Source organism: Eschrichtius robustus, chromosome 5, assembly GCF_028021215.1.
Source record: "Eschrichtius robustus isolate mEscRob2 chromosome 5, mEscRob2.pri, whole genome shotgun sequence".
Classification (NCBI taxonomy): domain Eukaryota; kingdom Metazoa; phylum Chordata; class Mammalia; order Artiodactyla; family Eschrichtiidae; genus Eschrichtius; species Eschrichtius robustus.
In genome coordinates, this window is record NC_090828.1 from 67,316,224 (window position 1) to 67,328,702 (window position 12,479).

Below are 12,479 nucleotides of genomic sequence, written 5' to 3' on the forward strand. Positions count from 1 at the left end.
CTGGTCTGGGAAGATCCCACGTGCCGCGGAGCAACTAGGCCCGTGAGCCACAACTACTGAGCCTGCGCGTCTGGAGCCCGTGCTCCGCAACAAGAGAGGCCGCGATAATGAGAGGCCCGCGCACCGCGATGAAGAGTGGCCCCCACTTGCCGCCAACTAGAGAAAGCCCTCGCACAGAAACGAAGACCCAACACAGCCATAAATAAATAAATATAAATAAATAAATAATTTAAAAAAAAAAAAAAAAGGCTCATCGGCCCTTAAAAAAAATAAAAAATAAAAAAAAATAACGTATCCATAAAGTGGCATTTTGGTTCGCGCTTCTTAGTTTTTTGAACACAAGTAGAAAAAGAACACTGGCCTGTGCTTTGGGGGACACAAAATATCCTTTCTCTTTGCTGAGAAAGTGAAAAATCATACAAGTTAAACCTAACAGAACGATACATTTCAAAAGAAAGAAAGAAAGGAAGAAAGAAAAGAAAAAAAAAATTTGCAACACATTTCTGCTTTAAGAAGAGGCAGTAAATTAATCATTAATTTAGATAGTATTTGAAAACTCTAGCTGCTCTATTCCTTCCATTCATTTTCAAAATATCTAGCTATACCACAGTTGTGGAGAAATGATATCTAGAAGTTTTTAGAGATAAAAATATGAATTGCTGTTATTATATTATGTAATACATATTTTATATATGTGTATCTATTATATGCACCAGTAACATAAACAGACTGGTATGGAAATGAACATAAAGTTTTGCATGAAAAAAATTTTAAGGAAATTGAAGGCATGGGTTTCAAAATAGTGATCCTTTTATTTTGGAAAAACTTGGAATTATACATATCTTGTGACAAGATATAATGTAGAATTTTGTTTTTATATAAACATGATTTCTTGACATTTTTATATAATTATGGATTTTTACAATTTAGTTCTTAAAAGGTTTCATTGTCTTCCCAGGTGAAGGATATAGAATAAATGCTCTTAAGAAGCATATTTGAAATTGAATTCCAAAGCTCAATCTAGGAATATCATACTGTGACCTTCACTGCTTACCATTCTTACTTCTCACAGGGGTAAAATCAAGCTGGAGCCTTCAAGAATGAAACTCTGGTGTTTTTTAACCAGCCAGAGGCTCGTGCCACCACTTTTACCCAGGTTACCCAAGCAAGTTGTACATGTACAATCACTTTCTAAATAAATTTTGACTGGCCTGCATGCTACTCAGCTACGTTCCTTCCCCTGCCATGGCAAGGAGGTGCTAGACGTGCCCAGCTGCTCTCTGCTGAACTGTGTGACACATCACAGCATGGTCAGGCAAGACGGGCAGTCCCAACACCATATTTGATTCTGTTAATGACTTTCCAGTTTAGTCTGTTTAGGCTTTTAAAAGCAATAATTGCATGCTCTATAGGATTTATATCTATTTTAAAACATGATAGAAATGTTTAAAGTTCTAAATAGTTAAGAACTTGAGAGGATGAATATTTTTCTGCTTTTATTTCATTAAAATAAGACCACAACTTTTTGTTGTTGTTGATTCAGCCCTTATAAGTAAACTGTATTACCAAAATGAGCCTCACAGGGTTTGTTTGATAGTGTTGCCATTTTCAGATCATTATATTCAGATCTGTGAATATAATTTTCAACCCATCCAATTCATGTGCTCCAGATAGAAATGTTTGCTTTCATGTTTTGGGGAAAAGCCTCCGTTAAAAAAAAACAGTAAGGTGATCATGAGATTTTGGATATGAAGGGCCATAGTCTGTATACATTTGGGCACCACATATCTTGGATTTTCATGTAGTTTGGGGAAGTTGTTAAGTCATGTGTCTGCCAAACCCTAAGTGATCACTGTAATTAAAAAATGAAAAGCATCATGATACAAGGTAGGAAAAGTTCATTGCATCTTAATATTAAGTAATTGGTTCAGTGTACCCATTTTTTTAAATTTCCCTGATCTACATTAATTTCTCCCTAAATGTTCTACCCAAAACTGAGCAGGCAAAAAAGAGACTTGGAAAATTTCCTACTTTGGATTATTAATTATTGATTATAGTTTTATGAGGAGTAAAGGATATCTCCAAAACTTGCTGTAGGTTTGTGGATGAAATAAATCATTAGTTTATTCTCTTGACTCAACTTTCTCCTGTTACTGGAATCACAGCCAGAGTGAGTGTTCTTGTTCGTTTGTTTTTGGGCACACCACATGGCTTGTTGGATCTTAGTTCCCTGACCAGGGATCGAACCCGGGTCCACAGCAGTGAAAGCCCGAGTCTTAACCATTGGACCGCCAGGGAATTCCCCAGAGTGAGTGTTCTTGAAGGCAAATTAAAAAGCAAAAGTGAAAAGTTCATGAGTATTAGCAGTTTTCAAGGCTTTTGGTGAAAAAGAAAAAAACCTAATTAGAGCTTGGGGTTTGTCTGTAGGTTTAATTTATACATACTCTCTTCTTCTTTAGGGATAACTGAGAATTAGTTGTAAAATGAAACAAATTCAGACATAAAATTATAAATAAAAATTTTTTTAAAATATAGCCCCTGGTGATTTATGTAATTTTACTTAAAATGACTTTTTAGTTTTAGGAGTAAAACAAGATTATTAGTCATTGAAGAAAATCTGATTATTTTTTCTTCACAAGCAGGGCAGAATTAAATGGTACTGGAAAATTATCTTTTACACCATGTTTATAACAGGATTCCCTCTTTTTCAAAGCCGTTACGGAAACTTTGAAAATGATGCTTGACTAAGGTCCCAAGCACGTACCGTTCTAGAAAAGGCCCTGTGGTCTGTTTTCAGAATCTGGAGAGCAATGGGAGAATACCTCTAGCTTCCCATTTCTGTTAACGTTCTCAGTGTCTTCCAAATGCTCTCTGTGAAACTGAATGTGATGCAACTCTTTCAGAGGCACAGATGGGAGTGTGAATAGCCATTTTAAACCTATCTATCTTGACCTTTAGAGAATGGTTTTGGTGCTTCAGTGTACTTCTGCTGAAATAAAAATTAAGGCAAGTTTAGATGGAAATTTTTGTATTATCTTCTTAACATAAACCAGCTTTTTCTTTTGCCTGCTGGATGCCCTTTTACCTTATTCTTCAACTACCATATAATTATTGTCAGTTTCCTATATTATGTTCTTAATAAGGCTCTTTTAAAATAAAAGGTGCATCAGGGGTGTTACACATTTAAAATATGTTAAGGCCAAACAAAATAGAGATGGTTTATATTTTTAACCATTCAATAAGTGGTCCAGAAAAAAAAGAGCTATTGGTTTTAGCCGTGTTCTTCCTGCCTTGGATATGCAGCCCAGTGACCTCACTGTGTGGCTACCTGTCCTTCAAATGAAATATAATAAGTCAAGATATGGATATGCATATCCAAAAGATCAGACTAAGGCCCTGATAGATTGTGTAACCAAAAGATTTTCTTCTTTTACTTTCAAGACAAAACCCAGAAGTTTTGAAAGAAATGGCTAGATTTTAAAGGCAGTCTGTAATGGCTGAATCTTTTATTTTTGCCTTTTGAATCATACAGCAGTTTGTGAGAGTCAAACATTTGATAGCTGACTGAAAATAAATGAAATGTGAGCGCATTTCGGTGGAAGTAGGCCAGTTGCTAACATTCTCTTCTATTTCTGAAAGTTAAATTTCACTATTTAATTGGATAAAAATTGAGCAATATTCACCATAAGGGGGGATTTCTATATAAGTTCACGTTATCGGGGGAAAATGGCCTTTTTGGGTGCTGATTCTGTCATTTCTTACAAGTAGTACTTGCAGCTAACCTTGAAAACTTCACATTCAGGTGCCATGTCTTTGAGAATATGGCTCTTGGACCAGCGTGCGGCTTCCACAGCATTGCGCCGGGCTTCTGCTACAGCCAGGCATGCTTCCTGTGGCTGAATTAGGCCTGGAGAATGTTGCATCTTCAAACCTGCTTTCCAGTGTGCGTTTGTAGAGCATAAGTCATCATCCCTCTGTAGGCTCAGTAGTTTCTACAAGGGATGGAAGAATCTAGCCTTAAGTGCCATAAAATACTGGACGGATAGGGAGAAAACAGTACAAGAAAACAAGTGATGAGCTTGTAGTATGTGGTTTTCTATGGAAGCTTTCTACTGTTATGCCTATACACCTAATTACATGTTTATAACTACTTCAGAACAAGTATTCATTTTAGTTATTTAGTATAGTCATCAAGTTCCTTAATGTGGAAAATTTCATTTCAGGTTTCTTTTTTTTTTTTTATCATTTTAGTAGCACAGCTATGGCAATTTAAAGAAAGTAAGTTATTCTTTGTATTTATCATCAGTCACCTGCTTTTAAATCAGTTATGTGTTTTTAAATAAAATTTGGAAGTCATTTTGGTATGGCTATGATAAAATGTATGACAAACTACCCTCTACCAGAGTATGAATGCCAAGGTGTTGAACTTAATTAGAAATGTTTAGATTATGAAGATAGTATTATATCCATGTATAGAATTTTAAATGCTTAAGTAGTTTTCTAGGATATAAATTTCAAAACTTAAAAACACAGCAGTAAAATTCTTTATGTTTCCAGTGACTATAGCTTATCAGGCAGTATATCTGAATTGGTAAGTTGTTGTAACTTAATAAGAACACAGTCTAAGCTTTAATTTATAAATGTAGGTAAATTCACAACTTTAAAATGTTTATGTAGTTGATACAATATTTTTATAACTTCATAGGATAAAGTATATGTACTTTCTTATGAGAAAAATGTGGCCTATGAAGATTACACCATGAATAAGCCTGACTCTCCAACTAGCAGGAATTAACTTTATGCCAACTTTCATAGGAAAAGGAGCCTCCCACAAAACACTTTTTAGTGGCAGAAACACTAGCCTACCAACTATTTTTTAAACCTTGGTTCATTAAGTCTCTGTCTAAACATTCCTTAAGGAGTTTTGCAGAGCATAAGGTTAATGAGCTTATCCTTATAATCAGAAAAACTCCTGGATAACGGTGAAGCAATCCTGCATGTAAAATGGGTTCTGCTCATTTGAGAAGAGCAGAATACATGCAGAGTTTTTTTCCTTGTCTGTTTTCAAAAGACATGCTATGCTTCATAACGCCAGGCAGATAGAGGTAAACTAACTCACACACGGACCCTCTCTGCTTTACAATGTACATAACCTCCATAGCCATTTAGAAAGTTGAAATTATTTGTATTTTAACATACTAACCACATTCACAAACGTTTACAATCTAAAGACAGTACCAATAACAAAGACACATCCAGAGGTCAATACTTGGTAAACGGTGGATACAACTGTCATTCAGATTAATGGCCACCATTACTTGTGCTGTGAAGGATTTGCTTTAAATATTTGTATTTAAATATAAGACACTTGTGTAACACATGGCAGGGAATTATAATGCAAAAAATTGAACATTTCACAACTCTATTAACAGTGGTAAAATAAGAAGTGAAGGGTGAGTATATTTTCTAAAGTTTTCAAATGGAAAAGTATATGTGTATTTGCATGTGTATACATATATACTTATTACTTTCTTCCTTCAGATTTCTTTATTGAACGTCTGCCAATATTTTAGAGAAACATTTTGGAAATATGTGTTTTTATCACTAAAATATCATTAATAATTCCTATTCATTAAAAAATGCATTTTCTAATACAATTAAACAGACTTCTGTAAAGGCCACAATTGAGTTACATATCAAAATGAAGAGATCAAATTATCTAAACACTATAATTCTCTCTATAAGAGTAACAACAAAATGCATTCAATCATTCATTTTTCATAAATTCAACATAACCATTTAGTGTCTATTCTATGCTTGGATCTTTTGGTGTATAGATGTATATTTGTGTATGTGTGTACATTTTAATATATATGTACATAAATATACAATTTTATGTATATATATAATTTATATACATATATTCATGAGAATATTTGGTCAAAGCAAACAAGTATTATGGGCAAAACGTTCTATAAAATTTAGCATGGAGAAATCATAAGAAAGAAAGGCTTCATGGAAAAGGTGGATCGTGACCAGGCTCAGAAGAAATTATTCAGCTTGGATTGGCCAAGAGGGAGAAGAAACATGAAGCTTTTTATAACTAACCTCAAAATAATTTGGTTTCTTACTGGTTTTATTTATACAGTGGATATTATTGCTGCCACTCATCAAATGTCATAGTGTCCAACCCATAAACCACCAATGAAATTGGAAGGGAAGAATTATCTAGTATTTTCTTGGTTATACCAGAAGCTGCTGCAATTCTATCCAGCAGTAGCTTTCCTGGGATTTTCTTAAAAGAATAAAGATATTCTGGCTGTAAGAAGCAGAAAAATGCTGAGAGAAGAAAATATGTCTTGACCTTCCACCTCTCCAAAAAGTAGAGGATTTTAATGGTAAAAATTCTTGTACTCTAATGATCCTAAGAACCATCGGCCATAATCGATGGCCTAGTCTCTCTTTAGCATACTCCAGACTAGGAGATATTTTATTATAGAATTATATTTGACTTAGGGTAACTTTCATAATATATTTAATTGGACATGGTTAACGTCACCCTCAAAGTAATACCACAGAAAATATCATCTGGATACTACTCTTCCATGTTCACATTGTAAAGTATTAAACTACATTTGCATGGTGATTTCAAAAAATCAAGAATTTTGAGCCGAATTTCCTCCAGTATGACTGATGCTTAGGGAGTTATCCAGGTATTTTTCAGAAACACATTAACTCTTTCAGAGGGTTAGGGCAGAGTGACCCTATCACTCAGCTACTAAAGTTAATGGGGCCTTTGAAACCATTAACATGTCCATGTTCTTTCATTCTAAAAGTTTTACATTCCCTGGGTTGTGCTGTGTGTCATGTCTTTGCATCACTTTTCATAAAGCATTGCATATCCATAATGTCTTCCCAAGTGGTATCAGAGTACTTATTAGATATTTATTCTTGCGACACTAAAGTGGCTCTTCCTAGACATGTGGCATGTCACAATAGTTTTTTTAAAGGAAAAATTCACAGCCTGATCACATGTTGAATTCGGAATGTGCTCCTAATGAAAGTCTATACAGATTTTGAACAATATCATTTATGAAGAAATTTCCATTTCGTTTAGAATTCTTTGGCAAGTATTGAATTCATTTAAGCAGTTCAAAAAAGGGAGAGAAAGAGAAAGACAGATCTATCATTTTTCTGCTAGTAAAGTAAAAAGAAAATTATGTAAGCCAGAGAAAAATATAGCTCACAGTTGAACTATAATGACTGTGACTAATGTTAATGTGCCACTCTTCCTTTCTAAAATTACAGAAACATGGACAGCAGTTACAGACAACTGGTAATGTTCTTTGCCCTCTGAAAATTTCCATTGAAGAGTGGAAATTACAATTTGATTTGAAGCATTTGAATTAATATAGTCAATAGTGAATGTCAGCATACCAAACTTTTATTAAACTATTCTTGATTTGGCCTGAGTGTTGATGTATTAAATTATTTTCATATGGCATCCATAGACAAACAGAGATCATAAACAAGTTAATCAGTATAATCACTCCCTGCCAAATCACCCACACTGAATGCTGTCTAACCATTTTTTGTCTGATTCAACTTAGTAGTTACATTGTTTTAAACAATAGGACTTCAAGTATGTTAAATTATTAGTACATAATTCTCAGTACTGTTAACAGAGTCAAATGCTATCACTACCACCACCATTTTTTCACACCATCACAGAGCATTTCCAAATTAGCTGAACGAAAGGGGAGCAAAATCACATCTTTGCAATGGGGTTTCGTTTCCAGAAATTAAATGCAACCAGCTCATCTGAAGGAAGTACAGTTGATGTTGCTCCACCCCGAGAAGGTGAACAAGCTGAAATGGAACCCGAGGAAGACCTGAAGCCAGAAGCTTGTTTTACTGAAGGTAAACAAGCTCTAATATGGTTAAATGCAATCTCCCTTCTTTCCTTACAGAGACTAAATATACCTCATTTGAAGGAAATATTTCAAAGAAACGGTGAAGGCATATTTATCTTTGTTTTCCTCTTTTCTTCCAAAAAGTTAATTTACCTGTATTTCCTGACTATACTATAGCAGCTACTGTGCCTGGACAATTAAGATAATTTGACATGTCCTTTCTTTCATCCTCCGGAATGTGGAGAAGTGAACCCTAGAAGATAAATGGCATTCTGGAACATCATCTCATTATTGATAAAGCAATCCCTTCAGACCTCATTGGCAATGTTGTGATTTGATTTATAGATGCTGCAATAATTACATTCCATCTCTTACAGTTTCAAATGTGGTTAACTTGGGCTGTGACCAGAGCTGTTTGGGGATATAGATGTGCTCTAGAGCCGTGTCAGGGAGACCAGCAGTTATTCTCACAGTGACCAGTACAGTGGCTAGCACACAAATCAATAAAGTTTGCTGATTCAGTGTGATTGGATTGAATCCCATAAGTAGTAACTCAGAGCAGAAGAGTGGATGGAAGTTAGAAATAACATGAAAGCTAAGAGCGGGAGGACAAAGGAAGAGAGATACTGACTGACAAGATGAGTCATAGGTGTGACTAAGAAAAGCACTGAGGCTGGAAATAAATAGCTTGGGAGAACTGACAGTGGATGATACCTAGGGAGACAGGGGAATTTTCTGTGTGAAAAGAAGTGTGTAAAAATCCAGGATCACATCCAAAAATGAATAAACAATTTGAATATGCAGTTTCTCCCCAAACCTGAGAGATGTTCTTGTCCATGATTGGCCTTGAGGCAAAGAGAGATCCTAAGCAGTGTTAAAGAATGGAACCATTTATACTCAAGCAGCTCTTGGTAGCTGGATGATATGTAAGTCTGAGATTCTAGGTAGCTGGCTGATATGTAAGTCTGAGAATGATTCACTATACAGGAGGGATGCTGAAGATAACTAAGGAATGAAGTAGCCAGCTGCTGTATAAAATGATGATCTGAGACTAGGGTTGCGGAGGGAGCAACAAAGTTTATTTCTTCCTATTTAAGATTGAAATATATTTTTCTAATTTATTATATTTAATGTTATCTTTTAGGCTGTATTAAAAAGTTTCCATTCTGTCAAGTAAGTATAGAAGAAGGCAAAGGAAAAGTCTGGTGGAATCTTCGGAAAACCTGCTATAGCATTGTTGAACACAACTGGTTTGAGACTTTCATTGTCTTCATGATCCTTCTCAGTAGTGGTGCTTTGGTAAGTGTAACACATTATTGGCAAGAATCAGGTTCTAGTGAAATAGCTTATCTCCAAAAATACTAGAAGCATACACTTAGTTTAAGGAGCAAAACAAGGGATATATTTGTACCTTGCAGAGCTTGGCACCCAGGGTTTAACTATGCAAAATTCATTACAGAATAAATTAGAACCATGAGCAGCCAGATGGAATTTCTCATCTGGTGCTTTTCTAACAGATGTTTTCCTTATTGAGACAACCATTTCCAGGGACATTCTGTAACTACATTACCTTCCGTGTCAAATCCCATCCAGTTCTCCCAAATAATCATAGTAATATTTACGGACTGAAAGTGTATTTTTTTTATGTCTAATCAATTTATTCTTTCAAAATGAGCCAGATCATTCAGAGAATTGATGAAAGTAAGGTTGGAATAGGCCAAGTCTATCCCTCGTTAACAGAACTTCTAGATATTTTCTGAGTTCATATTACTTCTCTAAAAGCATGTCTTTGTAGAAGTAATTGAGATACAGATTTTGGGCTGAGAGGCAGAGAAGAAAGCACAAACTAAATCAGTAAAGATATTGACATTTTCCATTAGTTTTAGTCTTTAGATTTTGTCTGGTTCCACATTTGTCTGATATTAGCCAATATTTATCAAATTAGTGCTTTGTGCCAAGCATTCTACTAAGAATTTTATCAAGTATTTGGTGGAGGCAAGCCATTCAAATAAAATAAAAGCATTCTTGATTCACAGGCTTTTGAAGATATATACATTGAACAACGAAAAACTATCAAAACCATGCTAGAATATGCTGACAAGGTCTTCACTTATATATTCATCCTGGAAATGCTTCTCAAATGGGTAGCTTATGGATTTCAAACCTATTTCACTAATGCCTGGTGCTGGCTAGATTTCTTGATTGTCGATGTAAGTATCCTAAGTGATTTTTATGAAATTATTCTTAAAAGAGGCAAGTTTGACATTTCATATATTTCTATAATTAAAATCTTGACTTTAATTAGACCCTAGTTTCACTAATTCTGACACAACTATGCAATTATTTTTAAAAAACTACAAAAAAAATGCAAAAATGAGGTAAGTCTCATGGGAAAGCAGTAGAAAAGGTCCTAAAAATGTGGACAGTGGTAAGAGAAAACACAGAGAGAGTTGTTCTATGCCACAAGCAAATAGCTCTTCTTTTTCTGAAAATTAAGGATCTCAAGGTAAGGAATAGCTAAAAATCTGTTAATTGACAGATCTAGCTTATTAACAGTTCAATTGAAAAAAAATATCTCCAGGAGGTAAAATCAAGACAGATTTGGGGCCAGGAATTGTCAGAATTGCACTCTAATCCCTTACTAGAGTGTACGTTACTAAATAATGTTAAAATAACCTATTCACTGTATTCATTCAGCCACAAACCCACAGAGACAATAAAATGTATTTCCATTCTTAAATCAGTAGTTAGATATCTCAGTAGCTAATGAAATATTTACCATGCAAAGAGATAGGTGTAGAAGCCCTGTTCTGAATCTGATTACCCTGAGGTGGGTAGTCACAGGAACATTGCCAATAATGAGACCTGACTTGCAGCCTACTTTTTTATTCCAAGCAATGGAGAGGCACTGGGGCAAAATGAGAGTCAACTGGTCCTTTGTAGTCTGTGATGTTCCATTGCACAAGGCTTCTCAGCCTCCTCCACCTCAAAAAGGTGCTTTAAGCACTATCTCTAGCTGTTTCCCAGCAATCATAAAGCACTTTATTTTTAGTTGTAACGCTTGCCACTATGAATCAATGATTGTCTTTATGTGTGCATTCATTCTTTTTATCGTCTTTGACAAGTGTGGGCCTATCTAAATTCTACTCCCCTTTCTCCCATACATACATACTCATAGTTCTATAACCAAAATGTGTTTAACCCTTTGAGTTGAGAAGAAATCTGGTGCCAAGTCACTATTAATAGATCAGAAATGACTTCCAACTTCCCGTGTCTGGTCTTTAATGAATAATAGAGATGAATCTCAATACTGTCCTGAAAAGCCTCCAAACAGGGAAGTTTAATATTTTCATATCCTGCAGCTTGAATGGACCTTAAAGAATATCTAGGCTCTATTCTACACAGTCTTCTAAACAATTTATTGTAAACTAAAGCCTCAGTTTAAAGAATTTTCCTTAGATAGCACAACTACTTAGTAACAAAGTTGAGATTAGTGTCGTAATTTCGTAATTCTCAATTCAGTGCTCCTTTACCCTATAGATTTCTTATCTAACTGGTACAAATGTTACATTTATATTTTCATACTGGCTTTGGAATTCAGCATTTATGATCTCCAGCTTTTCCCTGAAATGATGGAACATGAAATACATAATATTCTCTGGTTCAAAAAAATTTTGTCATGTATGAAGATCACTTACAAATGTGATAGAACTTCTCCAGAAAATTCTGAAATTTACTAAAATATTTTCATTTACTGAAAAATTTACATTCACTGAAACACTTACTACATTGTACTTAAGTCCGTGTATTTCCCTCATATAGAAGAAATAAATATGATGCAAAAATCTGTCAAGGTTTTGTATCATGTTTGAATCCTTAGAAACCTAATATAGACACTTAGTTAGCTACAGAATAATGTCAAAGAATGGTGCCCCCCAAACTACTTCCCTTTTAGTAAGTTTAAATTAGTAAAATGGAACTGGGTACCTTTGGGCAAGTTATGTAATTAAATGGGTCTATCTTCTTTTCCCAAAGCAGGGACTAAAATGTGTGAATTCATGTAACCTCAACTAACAACTTGTTCTCAGACCACTGGGTCCAATAAGCTAAAGTAAACATAGAGTTAAAACAGTTTTTGAAAGTACAAGTAAAACATACTTAAAAGGGTTTCACAGTCCATAAGATATATTGCTATACCAACTAAGCAGTCACAGAAAGCTCAAAACAAAACAAAGCAAAACCCCAAAAACTGAAGTATAAGTGAAGTAACTTCAAACCAGAAGAAACACACTTTCAAACCTGGAGAAATTTATCTATGTAAAATTTATCTATCTTCAATTCCCTACTTAAAAATAAAAGTATTGGGTTATCTCTCCAACCTCCATTAACATTCATTCATTGATCTAATAAATATTTTGAGCACCTAATAAGGGCCACATGCTATTTTAGATAAAGGAGATATGAACAAGACAAATCAAGCCCTGTTAGATCTACAGGATCTAACACTCTAGGAGAGAGTGGAACAGACAGTAAAGATGTAAACAAATAAAATCCAAAAATAAGATA

At 34.7% G+C, this 12,479-nt stretch overlaps 1 protein-coding gene across 6 annotated transcripts in view; it reads left to right on the forward strand.

Moving 5' to 3' along the window:
* The window catches only part of LOC137765338 (sodium channel protein type 3 subunit alpha-like), a 112,974-nt gene that overhangs the window by 79,017 nt on the left and 21,478 nt on the right, over window positions 1-12,479 (forward strand). For all 6 annotated transcript variants that reach the window (XM_068544980.1, XM_068544976.1, XM_068544979.1 and 3 more), the window contains 3 exons: window positions 7,800-7,920; window positions 9,058-9,212; window positions 9,950-10,123. In XM_068544980.1, the coding sequence (XP_068401081.1) occupies window positions 7,800-7,920; window positions 9,058-9,212; window positions 9,950-10,123 (450 nt within the window). The remainder of the gene's footprint in view (window positions 1-7,799; window positions 7,921-9,057; window positions 9,213-9,949; window positions 10,124-12,479) is intronic.